This window comes from Odontesthes bonariensis, chromosome 14 (genome assembly GCF_027942865.1).
Source record: "Odontesthes bonariensis isolate fOdoBon6 chromosome 14, fOdoBon6.hap1, whole genome shotgun sequence".
NCBI classification, from domain to species: Eukaryota; Metazoa; Chordata; class Actinopteri; order Atheriniformes; family Atherinopsidae; genus Odontesthes; species Odontesthes bonariensis.
The window spans coordinates 21809401-21836055 of NC_134519.1; the positions used below are offsets into that span (position 1 = coordinate 21809401).

The following is a 26655-nucleotide window of genomic DNA, read 5'->3' on the forward strand; positions in this document are numbered from 1 at the left end:
AGGGCCTGATAACTGAAGGTTCTGCCTACTATTCTACTGGGAACCACGAGTAGACCTGTTTTTTTCTGAATTTAGGAGCAAAAAATTCTGAGTCATTCAGGTCTTTATGTTAAGATGAACTTGTAGTTTAACCAACTGATTGGTTTCATCTCGTTTGATAGATAGGTATAGCTGAGTATCATCAGAATAGCAGTGGAAATGTATGCATAGCAACCCATTTATGCCATACCCTGCCATTAAATAAGATTACCCAATGGAGTAAGTATAAAGTGAAAAGAATTGGTCCAAGTACAAAACCCTGTGGAACTCCATAACTTACTCAGATAAATTATAAACCAGTCTTAAGCAGTTCTTTTAATCAGCTGTGGCTCAGTGGTTAGAGTCGGTCGTCCAATAACCAGAAGGTTGGCGGTTCAATTCCCACTCTCGCCACTCAAAAAAAAAAGAACTTTAGATATAAAAGGGAGATTGGATATAAGTTGACAATATCACTCCTGAAACATAAATATATATTTTTTTAAAGTAAAGGTTTAATTACAACAACCTTACAACTCTTTGGTACATAGCCTGTCAACAAAGACAGATACAAGTTGATGGTTTAGAAGAAGCTATTGTTGTTGTTTGACTGGACAAAAACAGACTAAATACAAATCAGGTTCTAAAGATACTTGTAAAGCTGCTCTACTTGATGATACAGTGATAATGGTGGGAAGGATTTCATGAAACAAGCAGTTTAGTAATACAATCCTGTTCAGATTGCTTACTTTTAAAGTTAGCACGAGTCTTTTTTCACAATTGCTTATTCCATCTCACCAAACATTTTCATGTGGTTTTAAGGATTTTATAGGCCTTTTATATGCCTTTGACTGATTCAATGACTCCAACCAGAGCCGACAAAGCAACTCCACAGGATGATAGAACTCCCACTATGTTTTACTGTAGGTAAGTTTTACTTTACCTTATAGGCGTTAATGTCACAACTGATCTGTTAGTGATATTTGGCCTTTCTCCAGCAAGGGAATACAGTATGCATAACTGTTCACATGAAGTCATTCCTAAGTTAAGAACTGTTGAAACAGCGATGTGAAGATCTGACCTTATTCTTATAAAAATAAAATTATAAAAAAAATTCTTATTAAAAATATTCAGAAAAAAAGGGTTCACTGCTTTCCATTTTTGATGATACTTTACATTCTGTACATTTCAGCCTAATTCAGACGAGCAATAACACATCTTGTATATACTGTGTTGTATAAGTGTCCTGGAAAACCAGTGACACAGATACTTACTGTCACATAACCTCAGTTTGTACACAAAATTCACGGTTAAGTAACAAGTGAATGAATAAATTATTATATTTTAATATTCTCAGCATGCTGAGTTTAATTTCTGTGGTCCAAATTTGCTTTAGGATTACATCATAGATCCGTTTATTTCAGTTTCTGGTTGCAGCCTCAGCAGACACATTAACCATGTGAAGATTAGCGAGAACAGGGCACAGACGCTGGCGCCAAACAAACAGGCTGGGCCGATGGGCAGCACGATGTGATCAGTTGGAAAGTTGTGTATGAAGATGAGTCCAAAAATTAACAATACTGCCGTCGAGACGAAGGAGAAAATGGCGCACACACAACACGTGGTAAACACGACGTGTTTGCAGGATTCACAGCTGGCGTTGACGTCTCCGATGGTCGCAGAAGAGACGGATGCAACCCTCTGTTCGTCTGTGTTTGACGAGTCTTCATACTGCCCGGCTTTAACCGGAAGCACTTCTGTCAATGAGGTGTTGTCGGGGAGGTTTCGAACCTGATATCCCCGCACCGGAGTTCGGTGGCGACACACAGGACAACCGATTCGCCATCCTCGACCCTCCCCGGAGTGCAAAATTTCCAGGCACTCCTGACAAAAAGTGTGGGAGCAGCTCAACAGTTTAGGGAGGTGGCGGTCTAAATCGAAGAGGTTGTAGCATATTTTGCACTCGTACTCTTCGATGGCAAATGAGCGACTCACGGCAGGCTCAGCAGGCTCAGCAGATCCACAACCGCCTCCTGCACTAACCACCTCCGCCATGTTCAGCCTTATAAGACAAAAAAAAAAAAAAAAAAACTTTATTTGACCATGCAGGGCATTTATGTTGCAGATCAAATTTAATCTGCATCTAGGCTACGAGAACTTCCCGACACGTTGTAAAGTGAAATTCGCTTACTATATTTCCTGGTGCGAGTCGGTCCGGGTCAGGCTACCACTTTGTTTCGTTCACAGACCCGTTGTGCAGCCACCTGGGAACAAATCGTGGACAAGAGCACGCTAGGTTACACCAGGATGTCCCTACCAGATTAACCGTTTTGCGCAAAAAAAAAAAACCCAACAACAAATCGATTGACTCAATCCGGTCTCTGTCACCTGGTTGAGTTGGCACAAGTTTGGGTCATGCGCATGAGGTGGTCCATTTAAGCGTATAATTAGAATTTGACGCCTGTACTGACAGTGAGGAGCCCACGCATTTGTCCCTGTGAATTTCAGCACCATACGCATTGGACAGCGCCAAGCAGAACAATCAGCGGTGACACCTCCAGCTGAAGCTCAGCCTCGCGTTATGAAACACAAATATCCAGAGTATCAACTAAATGCCAAATATACCACCTAGATAGATCAAATAGATCCAAGTGATCATGTTCTCTCTGCCGACCTCGTGTCATTTGTGTTAACCTTTCCTACATGAACCGTTAGCTGGAGCATGTGAAAACGATCATTTTCTGTGCCACGAGGCCTCATATTCTGCATCTAGATTGAAATCATCTCTTATAGCTCAGTATCCACTCAAAGTAAGTCGACATTTCACCTTCATCCTGAATCTAGATCGACAAATCTACCTGCACATATTAAAAAAAATACAAGAGTTAAAGTTGAGTGGAAGTGTGGTATCAAATTCACATTTTTTTTGCTCACATATGGCAAATGACAAGGGACATTTTCAGCAGTATTGAACATAACAAGACAAAACCTACCTAAACAGACATAGTGAAAAAAAAACAAACGAACAAAGAAAAAATGTTCTGGCGTGCTGGAGAAATCTCACACCCATGCACATTTAGACCGTTAGCACCACTATGTTGTGTGCTTTTTCTCTGACAGTTTAACCATCACGAAAAAGTCCGAACACCACTCCACCACCTTTTTATTTTTATTTATTTATTCATTTTGCCTCACTGGGTTTTCCAAGCAATTCAAGATTGCATAGATAGTTACTAAATACAAAACATGCATTCAGGATCATGGTAACATTTTATATTTGTTCATGAAATCCATTGGGTTCTGAATGAATATAATGCAATCTTCATATTTTTAAAAGCTCAAAAATCAAGCATTGATGACTTTTACGTCTTCTATGAAAAGTCACAAAGTTTTTAACTTAAAGTTTTCTTTTTCTGTCTTAAAACCTCTCAAAACAAGAGAAGCAGTCCCTCAAAATACTGATTCTTCACTTTCATTAAAAATACAAAGAAATATTCAAAGCTTGAGCCCGCTGCCAACCCGACTCATGGTTCAGATATACCTCTATGACTGTTTTAGTGTCTGCAGTTTTGAAAAAGTTTCCCATTCCCATCCTTAAACATAAACTTTACCCTGCAGTAACTCAATGTGGCTTTATAATGCATATGCTGAGTGTTTAAGATGTCTCTGCTACCTAGAAAACAATTAATAAAGACTAATGATGCAAATGCACAATTTGGGCTGTACTTGAATCCCTTCTTTATATTTGAAAGCACACAAATAGATAGATAGATAGATAGATAGATAGATAGATAGATAGATAGATAGATAGATAGATAGATAGATAGATAGATAGATAGATAGATAGAGCCCCATTGTGCCCTCTTGTGGTCGAATTTATGCATGCATGTTTGTACAGTGATGGGATACAAAACAGAGATGCATTTGAAGTGTTTTCTTGCATCAGATTTCCTCTGACAGTCATGTTGCACGGATGCCCAGAGTATCCCTGACATGACTTTGCAATCATAACAAAATACCTGATTTCAGTCATATAAGCAATTATAGTCATTCTTTTAATATGCAAGTCCAATAAAAAAAATATACACTTTTGTTCTCGCTCTGCAGTCAGCGTGATTTACTTGTAACACATCTTGCTCTGTCTCAAACTCCGCCTCATGAGAAGCCCTATAGGGTCAGGTGTTTCGAATTAGCATTTGTTCTACACACTGTGCTAAGGGCATTGGCTAGCTGATGTCACTGAATCTGTGGATACTGTAACTGTTGCCATTAAACAGACCTTTAAAGGTAATTAAATGTATTCAGATATGAAAATACAGGACCGGCCTGTTAGGAAATAACGAAAATGTAAACACATATATTCAATGTCCAATTGAAACATGTTTTAAAAACCTTGCAGAATGCTGATTACCCTCTCTTCAGCGGAGGTCCTTGTATTGGGACATGGTTGTTTCTATCCAGCAAAGCGGCTGCCTGTTGCTATAAGGAATAAAATCGCTGACGTGTGGTCCATTAGTCCCATATGAAATGTTATACAGCTACAGGTGAGAATTTTTGGAATAGTGGTTGACAACATTGATGTCAGAGATTCATTGCAATGAGAAGATTTTTAAAATCTCACCCTGGCTCGATGATGGGGAAAAGGTCTCTTATTCATATGGACTTATGTTGTCACTTAGCATCCACAGCTGATAGTATTCGGGGATAAAAAAAAATTCTGGACAAAAAAAAATAAAAGGCGATCTACTTAATATACAATTATATATCCGTATAAAAATCTGCAAATACCATTTAATTGTATTTTTTTTCTATTTTATTTATTTTTGAGTTTAAACAAACATGTATTGAATTATGTACTTTTTTGCAGATCACTGCATACAGTCCACATGCAGCTGTAGTATTAAAACGGTTCGCTGTTGAAAACATACTCATATCTAAGCACAGATCATATGTACCATAGAGATGGTTCAGCAGAGCAGGAAATCCACATCATTGTGTTGTCACAACACCAGGTAACATGACTTCCCCCCCCCCTTTACACACAGAGGCAGAGAGGTAAAGTCACATTGCCATTTCGGACAGATAATAATCTCACTGGTGGTGTGACTGCATGTTCGTCATGAGACTATAAACTACTAACTCAGTGGTTATAGCATGCATTTCCTAAACTATTAAATTAGCCCAGCATGCCCTGTGGCTGCATGTTTAACAAATGCTCTGTTCCTCTGTTTTGTGTCTTCTCCTTCACCTGAGTCCACCTTACTGCTCTTTGTTATGATAAATGCCCCCAGTTTGACTTCCCACTGAATTGTTGTGAGAGACATATATTTGATAAGATCAAACACATTAGAGAAACAGTGGCTCTTGTGATCGTGACATGTAACTTTAACCTCCTGAGGCAACTTATCCGAAAATAAATTTTCTTATTTCAAAGCTGCAAACGTCCTGGGATGTTTACCTAATCGACGGCTTGGCCGTCCTTTCCAATCTATTTCTCCCTTTTCGGACAATGCCCCGACTGTCGTCTTTATCATGCAGAGCTGTTTTAGATTGTTGTGCCTGATCTGCTGCAGATTAAAAAAATTTTTAAAATAAGGGATGATTTATCAGAAACAAAAAAATAAGATGCACTGAATCCCAATCACACTCGAGTCTTTTTTTAGTCACTCTTAAGCTCTGATCTCAACATTGGGTGCACTTCATTTAGGTTTAATACATCAAAAATGTCCAAAAAAAAACAGAGGAGAAAGTTGAAAAATCAAAATCAAATGAAATACTGTACTAATAATTAACCCTTGTGAGATCACTAAAGAAGGCCGATGAATAATCCAAATTAGAGTTATTAACATAATTCCCATGCTGTTTGTGAGAGGAAACTGGAGCTCAGTTTACCTGCTGTGGGCACAGTTTTTCAGTGAAGATTTTGGACCTTAGAAATTCACCAGTTTAGCCCGAATAGCTCGTGTCCAGATAATCAGTGTGTGGATTTGATTGTCTTTAAATGCTTATCTACGGTACATTGGATCTGATGTTGTGTTGGAACTGTCGGGATCTCTGGTGAGAGTAACTTTTCCAGTGATCTATCCAGGGCTTGCTGCAGTGTGGGGCCTTATCACTGTGGGTCCAGAGCTAAGATTAGCCAACTACATATGGCTTATTAGGTTGTTAGGCTAACTTTACCTTCAGTGTAGACATGGATACTTATTATGTTTTGTTAATTTGCCTGATTCAGAGACATGGTCTCCAAAGCCCCTATCTTATTCTGTATGTATGCTCTGTAAAGGCAACATGCTATTTCTTTTCAGGGCCATTTTGTTCTTTATTTTGGATGCATTTTGTCCTGACCACAGCACATTTCTGACTCAGCTTACCTCTCTAATTGATTTGACATGGTAGATCCGATATCCTTTTCATGATAGTCAACCTTTAGTATGATAACTTTCTATGGCCCCCATTCTTGCTTTTATGGAGGTATAATGTTTCCACATGTTCTATGTCCACTGCATCATTTTTTTTCTCCCCCCACTCAAACTCTTGCAAAGGTAGTAAAACTACATTGGGCAACACACTGTGAAACAACGAAAAGAGTAAAACAAGAGTGAAAATCTCCCGCTAAGACCTGTATGCCCCATCAAAATTGGATTTTTCTTTTGCCCACTTAAAAGTAACTGTTTCTTTCACCAGTAAGACCACCAAAACATCTGGCACTGCTTGTTTCTAGGCATATTTCTGCTGAAAAAGTTCTTCTCATCTGTTTCATCAGCAGTCTCCTTTGGATACCTGTTGTTTTAAGACAGTACTAATTCTGCAGTCATTGAGAAATGATAGAATTTTGCATTCTGTTTGTCTTAAAGAGGTCATGACCAACCAGCCATTCACGGAATGCAAAGTGACGCGGCCTGTAAAATGAATTAGCCACTAGGCTATAAAGATCAATTCCTGGGGGGGGGGGCAAAAGTATCGGTCTATTAAACACGCCTAATTATTACAATTATCACATCTCTACAAGCTTCAGAAAAAGTCAAGTGATCCCTCATGTGGTTCTGTGCGTCTTTTATACAACATTTGCACGGATGCATCCACCACCGTGTGGCTCAACCACGAGTCCGCGCAGCACTTATTGTTAAACCAGCAAGTGTCGGATGACCGTGCAGAGTCATTTGCGTGGGTTGTGGTGAATCTTGTGGAAGAGAATAGATCCTCCTCTCCATGCTCCGAGCCTCCGCACAATTAACACCGTGTATATCTGCCCTCGCCTCCATTGTCCGCTGGAGCCACAGAGCTCGAGCTTTGAGCTCAACAGGCCTCTAACTTTGTGTGATGAATACATATGCGACACTGTGCCGTTTTAGTTTTTGTGCCGAATTTGTACGCTTCGACGATTTTAGGAGCAAAACGTTTGCGCCCAATTATTACTATCACTATACAAGTGGATATTCATTTTGATATGTGTTGAGGATGACAATATGGCTTACAAGCGTGTACACTAGCCCTCTAAGAACAAGTTACACAGATACAAAACATATAATTAATTAGCTACATAAATAGGCCTACATATTAATTGAACGACCCTGGTAGAGATTTTCGAGGATTTTTACATTAAAATGAGTCCTTGTGTCATTTTCGTTTGAGCTATGGAGAATTTGCCTGCAGCAATAAACTGCAGGTGAGCGTGTGTATGACGGTCTGTAAGTTTCACATACGTTTATCATCAATGCAGCCTGAATGCTGGATGGTTTTCTTTATCGAGTCGTTGTTGTTATCAATTTGGTGCACTTATAGCGGCCGCCTCCCGGCACCAGCTGAGTGGAATATGCGCCTAAATCACGAAGGGCAGAACCAACTTCGAATAAACTCTTCGTGAAAAGTTTCATGCACAGAAGCTTGTGACATGACAAGTTGACCTCGTGAGGTCAATCCAAACAGAGCGGAGGGCCTTTTGTCCAATCACGCAGCTCCTCCTTCCTCCGAATGTCCGGGTGTTTAACCAATCAGCGCGTGCAGCGCGGAGTCAGAGGGGACAGCAACCGTAGATAAAATGTTTGACTTCCATCCATCGTCTCAGAGCATCTTCTAAATCCTCCCAGGACTGTCAGAAAGCTGCACGTTGATTTAAACTCACCCCCGCCCCGCTCAGACCGACCACCGGATAGCAGTCAACAGCTCCACTCAAGTCCAACTCTGCTGTCGAGGCAACCTGTTACTCAAGGAAAAGGAGCCTGCATCGCGACTCTTTGAGAAGAGAGAGCGAGCCGAACTAATAAACCTAAGTTATTTTGTGGATTTAAACGCGGAAGCAGAAGCAAACTTCGTTTAAAGTGTTGCCTGACAGAAAGTCAGGGATAATGACAGCGCTCGCAGGAGGTTTGCCGAGAATGATGAGACCAACTCCTCACCAGAACTACCCGCGGGGAGGATACTCACTGGAAGGTAAGAGACCTCAGCCGGCTGCTTCTCGCAGTCTGGGAAAAAAACTTCCAACTTCAAGATAACTTTTGCAAAGCTGACAATTCTGTAAAAAAAAGTGAACTTCATGTTGCGCTAAATTACATTTCAAATGCAATTTTGTGAGGATGAAGAGTACACGCATCGTGTGCCTTTTCTTGAATTATTTGCATTGACATAATTTCAACATTTCAACTGTTTAACATTTGAAAAAAAAAATCATATTTCCGCATGCAGACAGTAGAACAAGTTTTGATTTCATTGAGATAAATGATCACAGTGAAAGCTGTAACAACTTTGCGGTGCAGTAACAATCAAAGGTTGTCAAGTTATAACTTACTGCATTTTAAACTGACTTGTGTGTTCATGTTAGAAATCAGATTCTGAGCTGAACAGGCTTTTATACAACGACCTGGGCACACCGTTTTAGTGCAAGTTATGAGCGGTCCGCTAAGAAACATGCCTTGCTGTCTAGTCTCCACTCCGTTAGGACAGGGTCGGGTCAACCAGCTCGGTGGTGTCTTTATAAACGGCAGACCTCTTCCCAACCATATCCGCCATAAAATCGTGGAGATGGCCCATCACGGAATCCGACCGTGTGTCATCTCCCGCCAGCTGCGAGTGTCCCACGGCTGCGTGTCCAAAATCCTCTGTCGGTACCAGGAGACAGGCTCCATCAGGCCGGGAGCCATCGGAGGTAGCAAGCCAAAGGTGAGACCTGCAGCCAAGTTGAAACATTTATTTGAGCCGTGTTTTTCTGGGGAGCGCCAGCAGCGTAATATGGTTTCAAATGTGGTTCATTTTCTGACAGCGAAGTCCTTGTGGGTTTGAGGTGTAATATGGAATCGATCAACCTCAGATACTGTTGAACCACATGGACTATTTAAATTATTATCTGTAAAATAAAAGGAATAATAAAATGATTTGAAGTCAGAGTTCTGTGGGATGTTTAAAGGAAATCGTTTCAGTTACAAAATGTAAACTTGAATAAAATCGAAAGGGGACGAACTTTACTTTCTTCAAGCCAAGCAACGCTTTCCAAATTTTTTTTATTTGATTTTTCTTTTGCGCCAATTGCTTGTACACTTTCACATTATATCTTTTATACACTTTTACATGTATATTACATTATACGTTTGCAAATATATCATCATAGTTTTATTTCTTTTTAAAGCTCGTCTAATGTGACTTGTTTCTTTTTTTCACACCAAAGCAAAGCGCTTCTCCAGAAGTCGACAAGAAAATCGAAGAGTACAAGAGGGAAAACCCCGGAATGTTCAGCTGGGAGATCAGGGACAAACTACTGAAAGATGGGATCTGCGACAGGAACAACGTCCCCTCAGGTAGGCGAAGGCTGGCAAAGTTGCTATTGCACTAAAGAATGTAGCCTAATAATAATAATAAAAAAATACAATATTATTCTAAATATTTTCTACAAAATAGCGGGAAAAAATCTATTCGTGAAAAAAGCTCGTCGATTTCTTCTCTTATTTTATTTAATTATTTTCTTAACTTTAGTTTTTTGACGTTATTTTAACTTATTAAAGTTTTTGTTTTTTTTTCCCTTTTTCTTTTAAATTTGATGATATGCATCTTGTTTAAGTTTCCTAAACATTTCATTCTTTCTCAGTGAGCACCATCAGCCGCATTATGCGCTCTAAATTCGGTGGAGTCGCTGAGGATGAAGAGGAAGAGGATGAGGTGGTGAAGAGGGCGATGGAGGAAAACGAACCACGGACAAAACACAGCATCGATGGCATCTTGGGAGACAGATGTAAGTTCCGCTTTATTTGGTTTGATTTATTTATTTATTGTACGACGCTGTTCGTCTTTACTGTCTGTGAAAAAGTGCTGAAAACACAAGTTAAGAAGAATGTGGAGCTCTGGTTTTTAATTCCTTGGCTCACGGCAGCATGACTTTAGTTTCTGTTGCTCATGAACATTGTTTAGTGATATGAGTTCATAATTGTTGGCTGTGGGGAATTTATTTAAACAAAAAAGAACACATAATAATAATAATAATAATAATAATAATAATAATGATAATAATAATGTAGAAGAACTGTGAACATGAATTTCTTTGATAATTGGAATTTTCAGAAGATGATCAAAAGCATACCGACTCGTCCAGGAAAGTTCTCACGCATGCGCTTAGGGAGTCAGCCCTGAGCGTTAACAAACAGGGCCCTGGAAAGAGCTTTTTAAAATCAAACATTTGTCTAACTTTCAAGCCTGAGAAACTTTTTTTTTTTTTTACACTTAATCGGACACTTGGGGATGAACTTCAGGGGACAAAGCATGGAGAGTCCATTGAGACTCAACACCTCAGTTTGACGCGCACAAAAGCCAAACTCTAGCGAGCGGCTCAGTGGTGTACAAAAAAGATGCCAGAGCTTTTCAAAATAGGGAAAGAAAGGGAGAGAAAAACTGCGCTGACAAAAGACCGGGAGAAGACATTATGAACCCGCAATGAGCGATGAATTATTCAGGGACACCAATGGGCCCAGTGGCATCTGGTTTATAGATTGCGCAAAGAAATGCCAGTTTTTACTCCTGTCTCACTGTTAACATTTCGTATTTGTGGATAGCTAAGCTTTTAGACAAACACCTGTTGATTTACGACCTGTTGGTGATTGAAGGGAGTCGCTGCAAAAGGAAAGTTTGAGACATAATGCTGCATGTAGTTAATTATTGATGGCCAGAATCGAAACAGTGTCCGTGCGTATAAACCCAGGTTATTGTGTGTTTAATTTAATTCGGTCAAGTCGCTCTGCAATAAGAGATGTAAACTCTATCGATGAAAACTAAATTTAAGTTAACGCATTTGGCAGCAGGCAAGAGGCTGGCAATTTCAGTCTGAACTGTGTAAGATTTGAGCCAGGCCACTTTCCGTTACTTTCGCGCTCGGGGCCTTTTATCACGGCTTTTTGTCTTTGCGCGGCGAGCATGACGCCTTCAGCCAGTGAGCGCAGGGAAACTCTTCTCCTCACTAGATTAAATCCAAACCTTTTATTTCTCCCCACTTTCATCTCAGACAAAGTCCGCCCCTTCCCTTTTCGCCTTGGGCGCACACATTTAATGTGGTGTCTGTGCGGGACACTTCCCACTCCCTCTATGCCACAGAGGGGCACATCCACATCAAGCGACGAACTTTGCAAATATCCTTAAGTGCAGAGCAGGTTATCCTGATTAGGAAAAGAGACATCAGTCCGTTAGGGCTTGGACTTTATTTTTCTTCGTTGGTCATCTTTAGATTTTGAGGAATGTGTTTTAAGATGAGAAAAAAAAGAGACAAAACAAGTATCTAATAACTTGAAGCTGATATGTATGTTGTTGTTTTTTTACATTTTTTTAAGAAACCAAAATAACATTAGGTCCTATATGCCAACAGCTAAGAGCACTTTCCCCCACTGATATACATTATTTCATTCTTGTGACTCTTGGATGTGGAAGTAGTTGTTGTTTTTCCTCTTTTATAGCACTTCATTAGAATGTGAAAAGGGTGGTTTGAGGACTCAGAGAGTGTCTTCTGGCCAAATATTGATTAAGTAGGTGTTTGCAGAGGCTATTGTTGTGCTAGGGAGAGGCCTGTTGCTCTCTGCCCCTTTCTCCTCTACTACTATTGTTGGCTTTTCTTAAGTGCTTAGATCAAAGCTGACTCATTTAGATTTATTTGTCTGGGAAAAAAAGAGTACTAAGGTTTGTGGGATAAAGTATACTGGGCAGCAGTATGTCTGGCATTAGCATGTGCCTGGAACATTATGAGAAGTGGATATTCGCCGGGTTGTGTACGATTTTAAGTTGTTTCGATTATCATTAGCAGTTGAATTACGGAGGCAGAATCAATTTAATTCTGCAGAGTTTAAGCACGCATGGCTTGACAGCAGTTTCAAAAAAAATATTTGCAATCAACTTAATATATATTTTTTTTAAATTAAGACTACATTCCAGTAATGAATGACTTTGGTATATCATTTAAATCAGAACATTTAGATATCCTGTACTTCCAAGAATACGTTCTTTCTATTAGAGGGACTGATTTAATTGATAGTATCCTCTATTTATTACCATTGGCACTTTAGCCTTTAGCCTCATTTAACTAATTAAAGTAACCAAAGTCATGAAAGAGGGGTAGCCACTCTTGCAGGATCTATTTATGGCAGGGGGGGGTGAAACGCAGAAAGAAGAAGAAGAAAAAAGAAAGCCCAGAAATACAAACAGTCAAAGGGATAACTTTTCTTTAAAGGGAGTCCTGCGGTGCTTAAATGAATGAGCCCAGTTCTTTCAAATCTGCCATGGTGAACGCAGTCAACATGTAATAATTGGTTTCATTGAGGTGCATTCCAACAATCTGCTGCCATTCTCCTGCCTCTATTGTCCAGAGGCAGGCAAATAGCCAGAGGGACAGGAGGAATCAAGTGCTGACAAAACATGAAAGATTTAGCTGCTTTTGTCAAAGGAGCTGAGTAGGACTTTGTTTGTGTAAATAAACTGGGTTACTGACTCCCTGGGATTTTGGCATGGATTAAGAATTAGGGAAAATTTGGGAGAGGGAGCAGAGCAGAAACGATCATATTTGAATTTGACTATGTGCCATGCTTTCAAGCAGTCAAATGTATGTGTGTATTCGATAAATTCACTTCAAAAGCAGTGAAAGTAGAATTATGATAATAACAAACGTCTACATCCATACCATCTTAAACCAATCTTCACATTTTAGAACGTATACTCTCATGAGACAAGAATATAGACAAATATATTGCTCTCACAGGCAGGAGGCAAAGACATCTGGGCAGCATGGCAAATAACCCGTAACTGTAAACAGAGAGATACAAGGAGATTTTTTTTTCTTCTTCTTTTTTCAAGATTTTGTGACTCGGGCTCTAGAGGAGACAGAAGGCCTCATTACAACCAGAGGAATGTCTGCTACAGCCACATTTTCCTCTGAGGGCTGGGTAGTGGTGAAATATATATGAAGGCTTGACTCTGCATTTTCCTGTGTTAGTAGAGCTTATTATGCTCATTTATCCTGCAGGGCTGCAAGAAAAAACAAGTCAAAATGCAGATAGATAGATAGATAGATAGATAGATAGATAGATAGATAGACATATAGATAGATAAATACAAAGATATATAGATAGATTGAAATATATAATATTAACACTCAATACTTTTTCCTGTTATTTTGGTATGATTCTCGGGGCTCTCTTTCGCTAGAAAGAAAGAAAAAAATCCACACTGGTTGATCTGCAACTGAATGCAGACTCTATGCTTCATTAAAGCTTCTTTCTCTGTTGGCACCCACATTGTGATCCCCCAATATTAATTCAAAGGACAATTAATGAATGCGGGCCAACTTTGAAGTAATAGGCTGGGGTCCTGCCCTGAGCCGGCCCCTCGGTGCTGATGTACTCTCCGCATTCTCCCCACTAACCCCAGAGACACTGTGAAGTGACTGAAAGAGAAGCAATGAGCTATAGAAGGTCAAGGAGAGGAGCCCCAGCAGAAAAAGAGCTCTCTATTTCCTTGGAAGTATTAGCCAAGCAAAACTCTGTGATGGGGAGGATAAAGGAGTGAGAAGAGAAAAGGGTCGGGGGCGAGGGGACTCTGCAAAGAGGAGCACAATGGGATGGTTAATTGAGTAAAGCCAGACAGTGTTGTCAATCACTTAACTTTGTTTAGCCTCAGTTTTTGTGGAGCTGTTTCATCCAGTACATTGCACATTATGGACATGCCAGCACAACTGTTGCCATTTTGATTAATGTCTCTTTTCCTCTCTTAACATGCAAAAAAAAAAAGAAAATGAACCATAGAAAACACAAAAAATTGCGTTCATGACATTAAAACAGATTTAGTTTGCTTGCGTCTCTAAATTTCTCCATTTGCAAAAAATTCAACAAAAAAAAAAGTTCATCAAACAGCAAAAAAATGGACCAGTAATCGGCGTTCGCAGGGTCAGAAAAAGAAAGCGTGGAATCTGATAGTGGTTTCGCTCTACGTCGAGTGTCTGTGAAGTTTTGTTGCAGGGTCCGTGGTGAGGCTGTTTTCACTGCAGTGCTGTGCAGTCGCTGTGAAAAGGTCAGGGGCCAGCCTTGGGTCACTTGACTGTTAAAACTATCAGGCCCCAGGAAAAGGAGGTTACAATAATGTTTGGGAAAAGATGTCAACTGACAATCTAATATCACGATGTGACACCATGGAGTCAGTGTTACTTGGATGACCCTCATTTCTCATTTTTTTTTACCTTTTTCTGAATGAAGTACTTGTTTGATTGTCTGTCTGGCCAAAATGAGGTAAGGCTGATGCAGATCTTTGCTTGTTAGTCTCCGTTTTGACTGGAACGTGCGGCAGACTGGCCTGTTGCTGCAGCCCTGCGTGGGTTCTGTGAAGCTGCTTTGTCCCTGCCCCGAGGGTGGAAATGCCACCGTGAAACTGTCACCTAACTGCACCACAGTGGAACTAAATAATAACCACCGCACACTGGGCACATATAATAGCCATGCAGGGCCATTTGTGGCTTCTTGTCACTGCACCGGTGTTAGACAGAGATACATCTTTCAACTTCATATCGCCAGCTATTTCTTTGTCCGTTAAGTGCCAACCTCCTGCGATCATTCACTCCATTTTTTTCTGTCCATCACATCATCAACTCCCTCTCTTTTTCTTTCCATCATATCCCCTCCTCCTTTCCCAGGCAGCTGCGGGTTCCTGGGGGCTCTTTAGCAAGTCAAGTGAGCAGCCCACTCACTCCTATTTTTCCCTTAACTGTTAACCCCAGCTGAGTCCATAAGCTGTCAGTTAACCATTCTTTTCCTCCAGTGCATCTGCTCACTCCGGCTCTATGTGGCATGCCTTTATTTTATTCAGTGGCCCACTCGCACTGTGCTCTGAGGCCTGAAAGGGCCAGATCTACTTCCTTGGGCAAATAGCTAGTTCATTTGTCTCTTCTGCCCTTTGTTTTGGGTTGCGAACACATGTCACCAGCTCAATTACCTTCACTATTAACAGCCCTTGGAGGACAGGCTAGCCTGCCCCTACCAAGACAAGGCTATAAACTGCTCCATATGCTTCACTTTCTCTTTTCTCTTCATCTCTTTCCCTTCATTTAATTTTAATTCTCTTGCACAGCCTCTGTCACACTTTCCATTTATTCTCTATCTTTTTGTCATTTTAAACTGTGTGTGAATTTATATGCACATGTGAGCACGGACATGGTTATGTGGGCCTGTGCATGTCTCTTCATATTAGCATCTCCCGAAAGGGGTGGGAGCATGGTGACTGCTTGCCAAGACGAGTCTTGGCCGCAGTAGTCATGCAATAAACAAGAGCAGTCTTTATCCTCACAGTTGGAATCCTCTACTGTTTTTTTTGGCCTGTTGGAGGCACTGATGCAGGTGAAGCTAATGGAACTGGACGTTCCCCAGGTTCACATCTGTGACCCTCTGGAGTTTATCTTCCCTGCCTGTCAGTCTCCTCTCTTGATCAATAAATGGTTCTGTTTACATTGAGTGATGGGCCTGTAGCGCTGATGTTAGAGTGGGTGCATTATGTGACTGCATGCACATCTTTAAATGTACTTGTTTGCTTTTATTAATGGCAAAAAAGAAACCTGTTGAATTCACTTGTTGATGACTCTAAATTGTGATAAAAATTTTTTCCCATCTATTTTGTTGTCTCAGCAAACTCTTTACTAGGTGTCGTACATCTTATTTTCTTTTGAAATGACGGTTTCATAAATAATTCTTCAGCAGGCTCAATTTCCACTTGGGAGATAATAATCTTCCTTTCTATTAAGATTCTTGTCAGAGCCACAACCTAACTGTGAGTGGTGATAGAGTATTTTCAGCTCCCTAGTGCTTTAGCTGCAGCGTAAAATTTGATTTGCGTGTTTAAGTAGGAGGTCGAGGCCTCTCTTTTTGTGCCCAGTATCCTCTTCTGTCATTTGTTGAGGAGAATGTGTGGGAACAAGCCTGCTCTTGCATCGGTGTGCCTTAAAAATCGATCTAGGGTAGCATAAGAACGGTGTTTAAAAGTGTAAAAACTGTGGATACGGTGATGGGTGAGCTAAAAGAAAGAGACGGGTGAAGTGAATAGATGAGATGTAAGGGACAGGTCCCATTTTTAAAAATGACAAGCGCTCCCATTTGCCTTAGCTTGGCACCCCCCTTCCCCAGCATCTTCTTCAGGTACCTTCAGCTTCCCAAACCCTCTCCATGTCAACTCTTCGACTACCCATCCCCCAGCTTTGTGCCCCTCAGGCCATGGAAGGAGGGAATGAAGGGGTGCTCCCCTGCTGTGCCCCTCCACAGCCCCCAGTGGCCCTTCTCTGGACCCCTTTGTGCCCCACACCCTCCCACTCCTCATTCCCCCACTCAGCCCCTGGCTCTACAGCCCCCATCTTACCCCTCAGTCCCCCCCCTCCCGTCCCTCCCAACTCCCCTGCTGGGCAGGTGACAGGCCCCTGAATGCGGACCCGGGCGTCCCTGATGGCTCTTACAGATGGAGCGTGGTAATCGGTCCAATAGAGCCCTGCCACAGGCTTTTCCCTGCTATGATACAAAGGCTTGGCCACATCACTTCCAAAAAAAAAAAAAAAGAAAAAAAGAGAGAGGGAGAGGGTGAGAAGAAGACAGAAAAAGGAAGAAGACGAAGAGGGAGCCAGAGGATGACAAAAGCGACATTGTCATTTGTCATTAAGGGATACTCTGTGACAGAGTGGTCTCTCTGTTGTTACTAATAATAAAAACAGGGAGGGAAAAAGAGGGAAAGACAAAAATAAAGGGCCAGAAGAGGAGAAATCCACCCCCAACCCTGTAGTTAACATGAGTTACAGTGCAAAAGGAGAGCTCTCTCCTCTGAGAAGTTTTATGACCTTTCCTTTCCTCCCTTAGGAATCCTTGCTGCTATTCACCCCCCTTTTTTCTGTCTTTTTCTCTTTCTCTATCATTAAAATGGTCATAACATTACATGTTACTTTGCTTGCTGTTTCTTCTTTTAGTCGCCCCTCAATGGGTTATCGGTTAAACAATGAAAATTGCACTCATTAATCCAAACACTGTTGTTGTATTTCATGCTGTGCGTCTATGTGTCTCCATGGCTTTCACTTTGCACCTGTTGTCTTAAAGAATTTGCTCCAATTTGGCTCACATCCTTACAAAAACAAACCATATTCCAAACTCATACTGCATGTTCCAGGAGTATTGAAGCATCCGGCCAATCCACTGTGAGTCCATATGCCAGCGTGCTGCCCCTGGTTCAAATGTAATAAAGAGCTCTTCCCAGCATCAGAATCTTGTTTTGCCGGCGGTTCTTTGCGCAGCAGCATTCCCAGAGGCCAAATCCGTGTGTAATGCCTGGTCAGACACACACTGGCAACCGGTACAAACATTTCCTGCTTGGCTCCAGAGGCTCCAGAGGCAAGGGGAGATCCCTTTGCCCCCCCTCCATGTCTGACTTGGCACTTTTTAATTAAAGCTTTAAATCTGGAGGGTAGAGGGAGAACGAGTGGTCTGGGGCAAACAGAGAAGCTTCAGTCCTTCACTGAAGTCTTTTTTTTTTTTTTCTTTTGCCAACACCTGTCTCTCTGCTTTTGAGCCCCTTTTTTCTTCTTACGCGGCGTTGGTGCTTGCTTCATAGTCTGACTGTGAAAAATGTGCAGTGAACCCTCCTCATGAGGTGTGAGAGGTCTCTTTGGGATGGATTTGGGAGAGGATTCCAACTCTCTATATTTTGTGTCCATCTGTGTTTGACATTCACCAAGTGAAAGCTCATAGCCCAGACGCAGCAGATGCATGTTTGTGAGTGCGCACATGACCGAGAAAGAGATGGGGGATTGCACACGTAATGGTGGACAATGGAAAGCTGTCACGCTAGTTTGTGGAGCCTAATCATTATTTAATAGATGGGTAACCTCCCCCTGAATGCAGAAATAGTCCTCTGTCTCTAGTTCGAGCCTCCATTGATTCGCTTCTTCTGCTGAATTAGATCCCTATAGCTGTCTCCCAGTTACCCAGTTGCTCTCTCCTGCCCTCAACTGAACAAACAGATTAAGAAGCACCTGCAAGAGGCTGCCTTCCCTGCACTATGGGATGCTATCGGCATAGCACACAGCATGGCAAAGACTGAAAGAGACAGAGTGTCCCAGGCTGTAGATGCCCCAGAGGGATCTAGTCCTCTTTAATCCATGTTCAAGCAGCCTCTGGCTTTTGATCCCCCCAGGAACCTCTGAGAAATTTAAGGGAGCAGGAGGACACAATCTAAAGTGGCTCTGCACCATGTGTTGTACTCAGCATAATCTATTGTCTCAGCTCTGGCTATTGTATCCCAGCTTAGCATTCACTGCAAAGTTTCATTATGTGTTTGCCTTACTTTTCCAAATGCTTACGTAACAGTGTGTGTTGGTTTTTGCAATTTCAGCCAGTCACTCTGATGAAGGCTCTGATGTGGACTCTGAGCCAGGTCTGCCTTTGAAGAGGAAGCAGCGTCGCAGTCGGACTACCTTCACAGCAGAGCAACTTGAGGAGCTGGAGAGGGCCTTTGAACGCACACACTACCCAGACATCTATACGCGAGAGGAGCTGGCTCAGCGGGCCAAACTGACAGAGGCTCGAGTTCAGGTTAGAACACACACACGCATATTCTCGTCTAGCTCAAAGTCCTGGAGATTGAATCTTGACAGCATGACAGTGTGTCACTCTGTCATGGATAAGTGTCATGTGGGCGTTAAATTTTCTTGGGACGATGCCACACATTCTTTACAGACATTAGACATGTGCTTCCCCCAAACATCCCCATGCCTGCTCCTTTGCTACACATATAGACAAATAATGACACACTCAGCCACTTTGTATGAAGACAGCTTTCTATTTTTGTCAAAGTTTTTCAAAAAAGGGGCTATGAAAAGATCTGAAAATAAATACTTGATTTAGATGGCTGCCTGATATGGCTCTAACAGCCATGACAACCCTCTGGTGTTGTCTGAACCATGTGACTTGCAGTAGCACACAAAGATGTGGTTTCACTGCACTCTGCAGATGTTATGATCTCTATCAGTTTAGCTCCCTGTAATGGGACAGAGAGGCCTGACACACACACACACACACAAATCCATTGACCTGGTACAAAGCACACACAAAAATAAAACAGAGCATGTAATAACTTTATGAGTGAAGCTATGCTAGCTATCTGCAGATGAATTGTACACTTCTAACTTCTAACTTTGTTTACCTTCTTTTCTAAGGTGTGGTTCAGCAACAGAAGAGCTCGGTGGAGGAAGCAAGCAGGAGCCAATCAGCTGATGGCTTTTAACCATCTCATACCCAATGGTTTCCCTCCATCAGCAATGCCAGGCCTGCAGTCTTACCAGCTGTCTGACAGCCCATACCCTCCCACTTCTATAGCTCAAGGTGGGTGCAGCAGAACATAGCCAACTAAACAACTACTTCAAAAATGTACACGTTGGAAGTAAATCTCGCAGTGACAAATTTTCTGTTTTCATTTTGCAAAATTGCATTTTAAGTCGAATGTTTTATTCCCATCAGCATCTGAGCAGCCCAGTACGGTCCACCGACCGCAGCCTCTGCCACCCACCTCTGTGCACCAGAGTGGGTTGAGCTCATCGGCAGCTTCCCAGGACGGAAGTTCTGCATATTGCTTGTCTTCTGGACGACACACCTTCTCAGGATACTCGGACAGCTTTGTGGCTCCGACAGGACACACCAACAGCGTGAACCCCACCATCAGCAATAGTCTCTCGCCGCAGGTGCATCAAATATTGAGCACACATAAAAACACATTTAGGAACATGTACATGTGCATAAATATACTTACACACACCTGAAAAATGCGCTTTCACACCGCTCTACATGCGTCATGTCAGGAAAGAGAAGGCCATCAGTTTTTGATAGAGTTCGTGAAATGCACCATATGGTTGGATAATGATACCGGCAAACACACACACACACACACTTAACTGCGTGACCTAGGAGATGTCATTGTGATGACAATAATGAAATCTTGTTAGGCTAAAGAACTCGGTAGCTTTTCATTTTTGTTTATTGTGATGGATGTTTTGATGAATTTAAAATGTGGCAAACGTCAGTCTTTGGAGAGGTAGAGGACAAGACACAAGGAAGCATGTATGGATGTCAGATGATGACACAAATCAAAACTGAAAAGACAATTATGGTCGATTACACAGTCATCAGTGTCCATCAGTGGCTCCTTACTAGCCCAGAAGATGGACTAACAGGCGTAAAACGAGCTTTTAACCGCCACAAAGGGTGGTCGGCCCTCGTGCAATGCATGCTGGGTAGTAATTCCCATGAGAGAGAATCTCAGACTCCTGTCATGTAGAGATAAAAAACTGCCTCAGGCATGTTTGTTGCCATCTAAATGCCCGAGGATGTATATATTGAGAAATAAATAGAGCTTTGTGGTGGCTGCCAGTGTGCACAGTCAACACAGAAAGTAGTTGGTGGCCCCATTGAGGCAAAAGCTATAATTTACTTCTTTGATGCAAGAGTGCTATTATATTTTTTTTCTCCTCAATAATTAGTCACACATGCTGTTAACACATTACCAGTTTTTACTGGACAGAGCAAGAGAACAGTGAAATCTACATTTGGCAAACTGCGAGAGTATAATAGTTGTAATCTGACAACTGCTTATTTATAGTCTGTGGTTCAGATAATTAGTTTGTTTAAACATCCCTAGACAGCAAACATGCTAATAGTGGCCTCCTTTAACTGGCTGTGGTGTGAGTTTACACACACACAGGGTCATCAAAGGACTTAAACTCCAATAAAGAGGCCAAAGGTGGTGTGGCCTCATGGATGGTTTCTCCATTAACCTTAGCGGGCAGCTCTGTACAGAATGGACATCTCATCTTGCAGATCAGACGGCGTGCCTCGAATGTTTTTTTAGTCTGGGATTGCAATCACTGAATGTTCCAGTGTCTTAATTGATTGGAATGGAGTAATCTAGCCCCTCCTAACAAAGTGTATAATTTATGCAAATGAATCACTTTGTTGGCTAATTTGTTTTAATACACATATTCATTGCAGCTGTTTGAATGTATATTGCATTGCGGTTTCCTCTATTTCAAATGATGATAGAATTAATTTCCTGATTTTAACTTAATAATTAAGAGGAAATGAGAAGTGATTAAATTCTATGACATTGATAGTACACGGAGACCTTTTTGCACTTGGAAAACTTAACCACTTTAGTTTTGTCAGATAGCTTAGTTAGTTTTGTACTAAATCCCTTATAGACTAATCCCCCTTTGGTTATCTGAACTCCAAATTTGTCCATGGAAGCTGCTTTACTCTACCTACTTTTCTGTAATTATCAGAGGATTCCTCTCACTCCAGATATGGTCATATAAGATGAAGATAGATTTTCGATACAGATAAGAGTTTACTTTAGATCAGTGATATTCTCGTCTGAGCACTGAGCTCTGCATGGAGAGCAGCAGCCAGGCAATGGCTTTCCTGGTCTCTGGCGTCTCAGTGCTGATCTGGTGCATACCAAAGGAATCCTTTCTCACCAAGGAAGCAAGCGGTCAGGATTTGTACCCCCCTGAGACATAATCCCCGGAACAACCTCAAAACAGACGCAGCATCGGGAACTGCTGGAGTTTCAGTGGCAGGGGGAAAGTGCATACACACAAACTCAACACAAGCATGCATGTATAAAACAAATGTTAGGACAAGGGCATGCAAACGCAAATGCTGCACGGTGTGTTTCAAATCTTTGTTTATAGTCACTAGAAAAAACGCTGTTTATGAATATTGACACTGATTAAGTCATTAAATTATTACATTAACATCCAAATTTTCACAGATTCATTGTGATATATGCACTTGCATAAATAGGAGTTTTGGATGAATCATATTAGTTTGAAAAAACATCTACATAATGCTAAACATTCTACAGTGTAAATTCTACAAATCATCACCAGAGGGATATAAAATGGCTTGCTAGTTGCAACATTGCAGATTTGGTCAGATGTGAGGCCAAATTGCTAAGAACAGCTCCAAATTACATAAATGAATGACATCTGAGGCTGGCTTCACATGCGTGAATGTGCGTGCCACCTGGCTGTCAGTTGGGAAAGCCCTTGTTTTTTTTTTTTTTACATCGCTTTGCAATGCTTATTCATCACCTTCTCCTCAGTTAGAGGCCGTTTGGTTTTGTTCTCGTCTTTAGCTCAATTTGCTTCTACATGGACTGTAACTCTTGTTCTCCCCTTCACTCAATTTTTTAGACATTTTCACGACTTTGCTTCTCACGCAAACCCTTGTGCAGCTGTTCACTATGTATCACTGATACCCCTGAAGCCCTGACATCAGAATAAAAAATGCTTACTACACGTGGGCGTGCACGCACACACACCTAGAGTTAGAAGCACAGTTCCACACGTAGATGAAGCAGCTCTAATACGCATACTCAAACACACCCTGCTCCTTGTTCCCACGTACCCTTTGCCCTCTGTACCCTAGCTTCACGAGGATGCGGTGATTTTGAAGCATGACTGAGACAATAAAATAAAGTGAAAGAGATATAACTCGCTGATGTATTAAAAGGTGCTTTAACTTTTCACATTCCTGTGTATTTTCGTTCTCATCATAACACTGGTCATACTTAAGATATTTTTGAATCTGTCCTGTTGGTAACAAAAAGCTACAAGATCATAACTTTTTATGACAAGGATGCATTGGGGAATGAATATATTTTTTAATATACTTTTGCCCATATGACATGATAACTCCTGCAGAAACCACTTGTGGGATGAAAGATTTTTTAGGCACTGTCGGCTCCTCAGTCAGTCAAGCAGAGTAAAGACAAACAGATGTGTGAGGACAATCAGTAATAATATATTTCTAAATGTCAACAAAGAGAGGTTCTACACTTAAGCCCACCTAAGTAGAGTGGAAAAGATGGCTGACAACTGCAGTATCATATATACAGAATAAAAATGAAAGTGTCAATTTGGCTAGCATTTTTTAAAAACTCTCTCTTGGTGCTATCAAAAGGTATTTTCAATGAAATTCTAGTCTATTCTAACCACCCGGTTCTCTTGTGTTTCTTGCATCAGGTGATGGGCCTGTTGAACCCAAGTGGAGTGCCACATCAGTCCCAGAGTGACTTTGCTCTCTCCTCACTGACTGGAGGCCTGGAGCCCAATGGAGCCATGGCTGCAAGCTGTCATGGTTCCCAACGCCTGGAGGCTCTTCCAAGCCTGACAAGCATGCCAACCCTGCCTAGCACCCAGTCTTACTGCCCACCCTCCTACGCTTCCCCAGCCTATGCTGTAGACCACCACCCTTCTTACCAGTATGGACAGTACAGTCAGAGCAAGGTACATACACTGTATTCTTAAGCGTCTACTTTAAATGTGTTTTCACACAGATTCATACTGACTTCCAAGCTGATTGTTTAAAGGGAGGTTATATCATTCCATGACCCCTGTTCTTGCTGCATGATTTAGTTTAGATTTTCCAACCCACAGCCCATGTTAATTGCACTAACCAATCTGATGAGTGAGCTTCTCAAATCACCCTGTGCTGTGCTAAAATTACATTTGTGTTAGGAGCGCTATGGCCAGGTTACCTCAGTTTACATTACCATCATCTGACTGTCCATGTGGCCCCGATGCTTATCCCAACCCACACATTTTCATGCACTGTCCTTTCATGACCCTGCATGATGAGCTTGCCCATCAAGTCCACAGTATAGCTCACCTAGCCATGTAATGACCCCTGTGTAACAAGGATAGCCGCCCAAATGAAAGGAGCCACTTCCCAAAGTGTGTTTGACAGGAGGGAAGGGAGTGTGTGGGTTGGAACGGTCTGCTGTTGAGGTCTGATCTGAGGTACACTACCACATGTTGACCGGCCCATCAGTGGCAACATCTTGATGTCATTAATTTAGCCAGACCTGGAAGAGACCCACATATAGCTTTTGGGGGTTTGGTGAAATGTGTATGCGTATACGTATGCATGTGAGCGCAGGTATGTGTGTATAAAAGCAGGGTATGGGGCTCTTTAACAAGGGGTGATTATGGCCCTTGGCAGGCCAGGATTAGAACCATGTGTCCCACTGGAGGTCAGATTTAGAGTTGTTATTGATCAGCGAAGCAGTGCCGGAGATCCAGGCAAAGGCTCATTGCAAGAGTAGTTCTACCAACCACACTTAGATCTGAGAATCTGTGGCAATATTTCCAAATGCCGTGTTTATTTTGGTCTCAACCACTTTTGCAAACACTTCTCTGACCTCTTTACCTAATACCATTTGATTAGCCGACAATTTACTGTCGACAAGTGATTGAAATGCGCAAAAAAAGCTTCAACCCTCTTTTTGTCTTCCCCTGTGCTCCTCAGGTGCCTTTCATTATATGAAGTCCTCAACATGGCTTGAATGGCTACTCTGACATTCACCCCTGGAGAGCACCACCACCCACTGCCTCTGCCAACTTCCCTAGCCCTGAGGACAACAAGACAGGGGGTGGGGAGGTGAAAGGGTTATGGTTATCTACTTCAGAAAGAAGGGAAACCACTTTTGATAGTGGCGTATTGACGGCAGTGAAGGGGGTTGAGTGGAATAATTAAGGACCAAAGGCGCAGCCTCCTCAGTTACCTGAAACTCACTTCGCTAGTGCATCACGCCATGCTCCAAGGACTGAGCAGAGTTTTTCCTCAGTTCTTCAGGAGAAAAAGCAGGGGGTGGGGGAGCAGGTACATGCAATATGTTCAAGACCGTGTATTTGATTTTTAAAATGAGTGGCAGAGACACATGTTGAGGTGGAGCCTATCAGCTTCGGGAGCTTCCAGCTTGATAAGGACGGGGTGCTTTGTTGCGGTTGATGTTTAGAAGGGTTGGTGACGGGGCACGTTCATCTGCAACGCTCGAGTGATATTAACTGTACACTGATGTGACGCATGAAAGACATAGACGACAATGTCAGTACATCAGGAAAACCAGCAGGAAAGCACGAACGAGCCCGGCATGGCATTAACGGGCAGGTGAAGTCAGTGAATCCGCTGCAACCCAAAGAAAGTGCAATACATTCATACCTCATGTGCTGTAAATGAACACGGATCAAATGTCTGCTCAAATACCTGCCCTCTACTTAAAACATGTTTAATTTTGGGTTGTATGCATCGACCAATCAGGGGAAATCATCACACGATGAATAATAGTGAACGCAGTCATGATGTCATTAAGCCAAAAAAATTCTCTGCAAGTAAATACATGATTCAGTTTGACTGTTAATTTTGCTCTTGTTGTTACTTTGCATGTTAAATTAGTTGTCACCAGGAACTTGCAAGCATTAGTTCCATTTCCTATTTATTTAGTGTTGTTCAAGTGTATTTTCTGTCTTGTATAAGCTCTCCTCTGTGCTCAAGTAAGTCTTACACAATGTTCATTATTCACGTTTTATCTTTTGCATAATTTTCCATTTACAATGGCGTGAAATGATTTTGTTGTAAGTTTTGTGTATAATATAGCACTATTACTATTTATAATAAACTATGGGAAAAAGCAGAAAAATGCGATTTTGGCTTGGTGTCATTTGTGGGATACAACAAAAACCTGCATGTCACACATTACGTAAATTTAATATGTTCAAGTTTATTTCAACAACTTTTACGCATGCTTTTCTGTTCGGTGGACAGTAATTTAGGCTTGGAATAAAAACAACCTTGTTTGCAAGAATTTACCCATAAAAGGGGATGATCTCCCAAACCTTCTCTGCATTGTTGTACAACTTCTGTCTTTATCAATGTTTGGTACTTTGAGAGATTGCATCGTAAATTCAGCATTTTAGCTGGTGCTGGAAAAGCGCCTTTTGAGAAACACGTAGACATAAAAAAATCTTCTATGATAACTTTGGTGAAGGGAACACTATGTGTAGAAGACAATTTGAGGTGTCATTTGGAAATCTAAATGTCCAAGACTGTCGGTTTTTTTTTGTGACTAAATTGTCACTTGTGCCAATTTAGTGAAATTACAGGAGTAATTCAGTATTCTGAAAAAGTATTATGAGATGTGGAGTTTCAGGAAATAATTAATCAGGTGATTAATGTTGGGAATTTAGTGTTTTGAAACAGCTCCCGACATGCCTCTTCGCATGCATCAACAAGTGTGTGTTTGTACGTGTACAGGGTGTTGAGTTCTGATGTGTGTAAA

At 41.6% G+C, this 26655-nt stretch overlaps 2 protein-coding genes across 2 annotated transcripts; one reads left to right on the forward strand and one right to left on the reverse strand.

Moving 5' to 3' along the window:
* Positions 1-1088: 1088 nt before the first annotated feature.
* On the reverse strand, positions 1089-2172 carry LOC142398340 (RING finger protein 228-like). Its single transcript, XM_075482299.1, has one exon. It carries the CDS (start codon positions 2068-2070, stop codon positions 1414-1416), a length of 657 nt encoding a protein of 218 aa, XP_075338414.1. The 5' UTR covers positions 2071-2172; the 3' UTR covers positions 1089-1413.
* Positions 2173-8360: 6188 nt separating this feature from the next.
* On the forward strand, positions 8361-24863 carry pax3a (paired box 3a). The gene is made up of 9 exons (XM_075482300.1): positions 8361-8445; positions 8936-9171; positions 9674-9803; positions 10091-10234; positions 18877-19076; positions 19700-19865; positions 20001-20221; positions 23561-23824; positions 24846-24863. Exons 1-9 carry the CDS (start codon positions 8361-8363, stop codon positions 24861-24863), a joined length of 1464 nt encoding a protein of 487 aa, XP_075338415.1.
* Positions 24864-26655: the final 1792 nt, after the last annotated feature.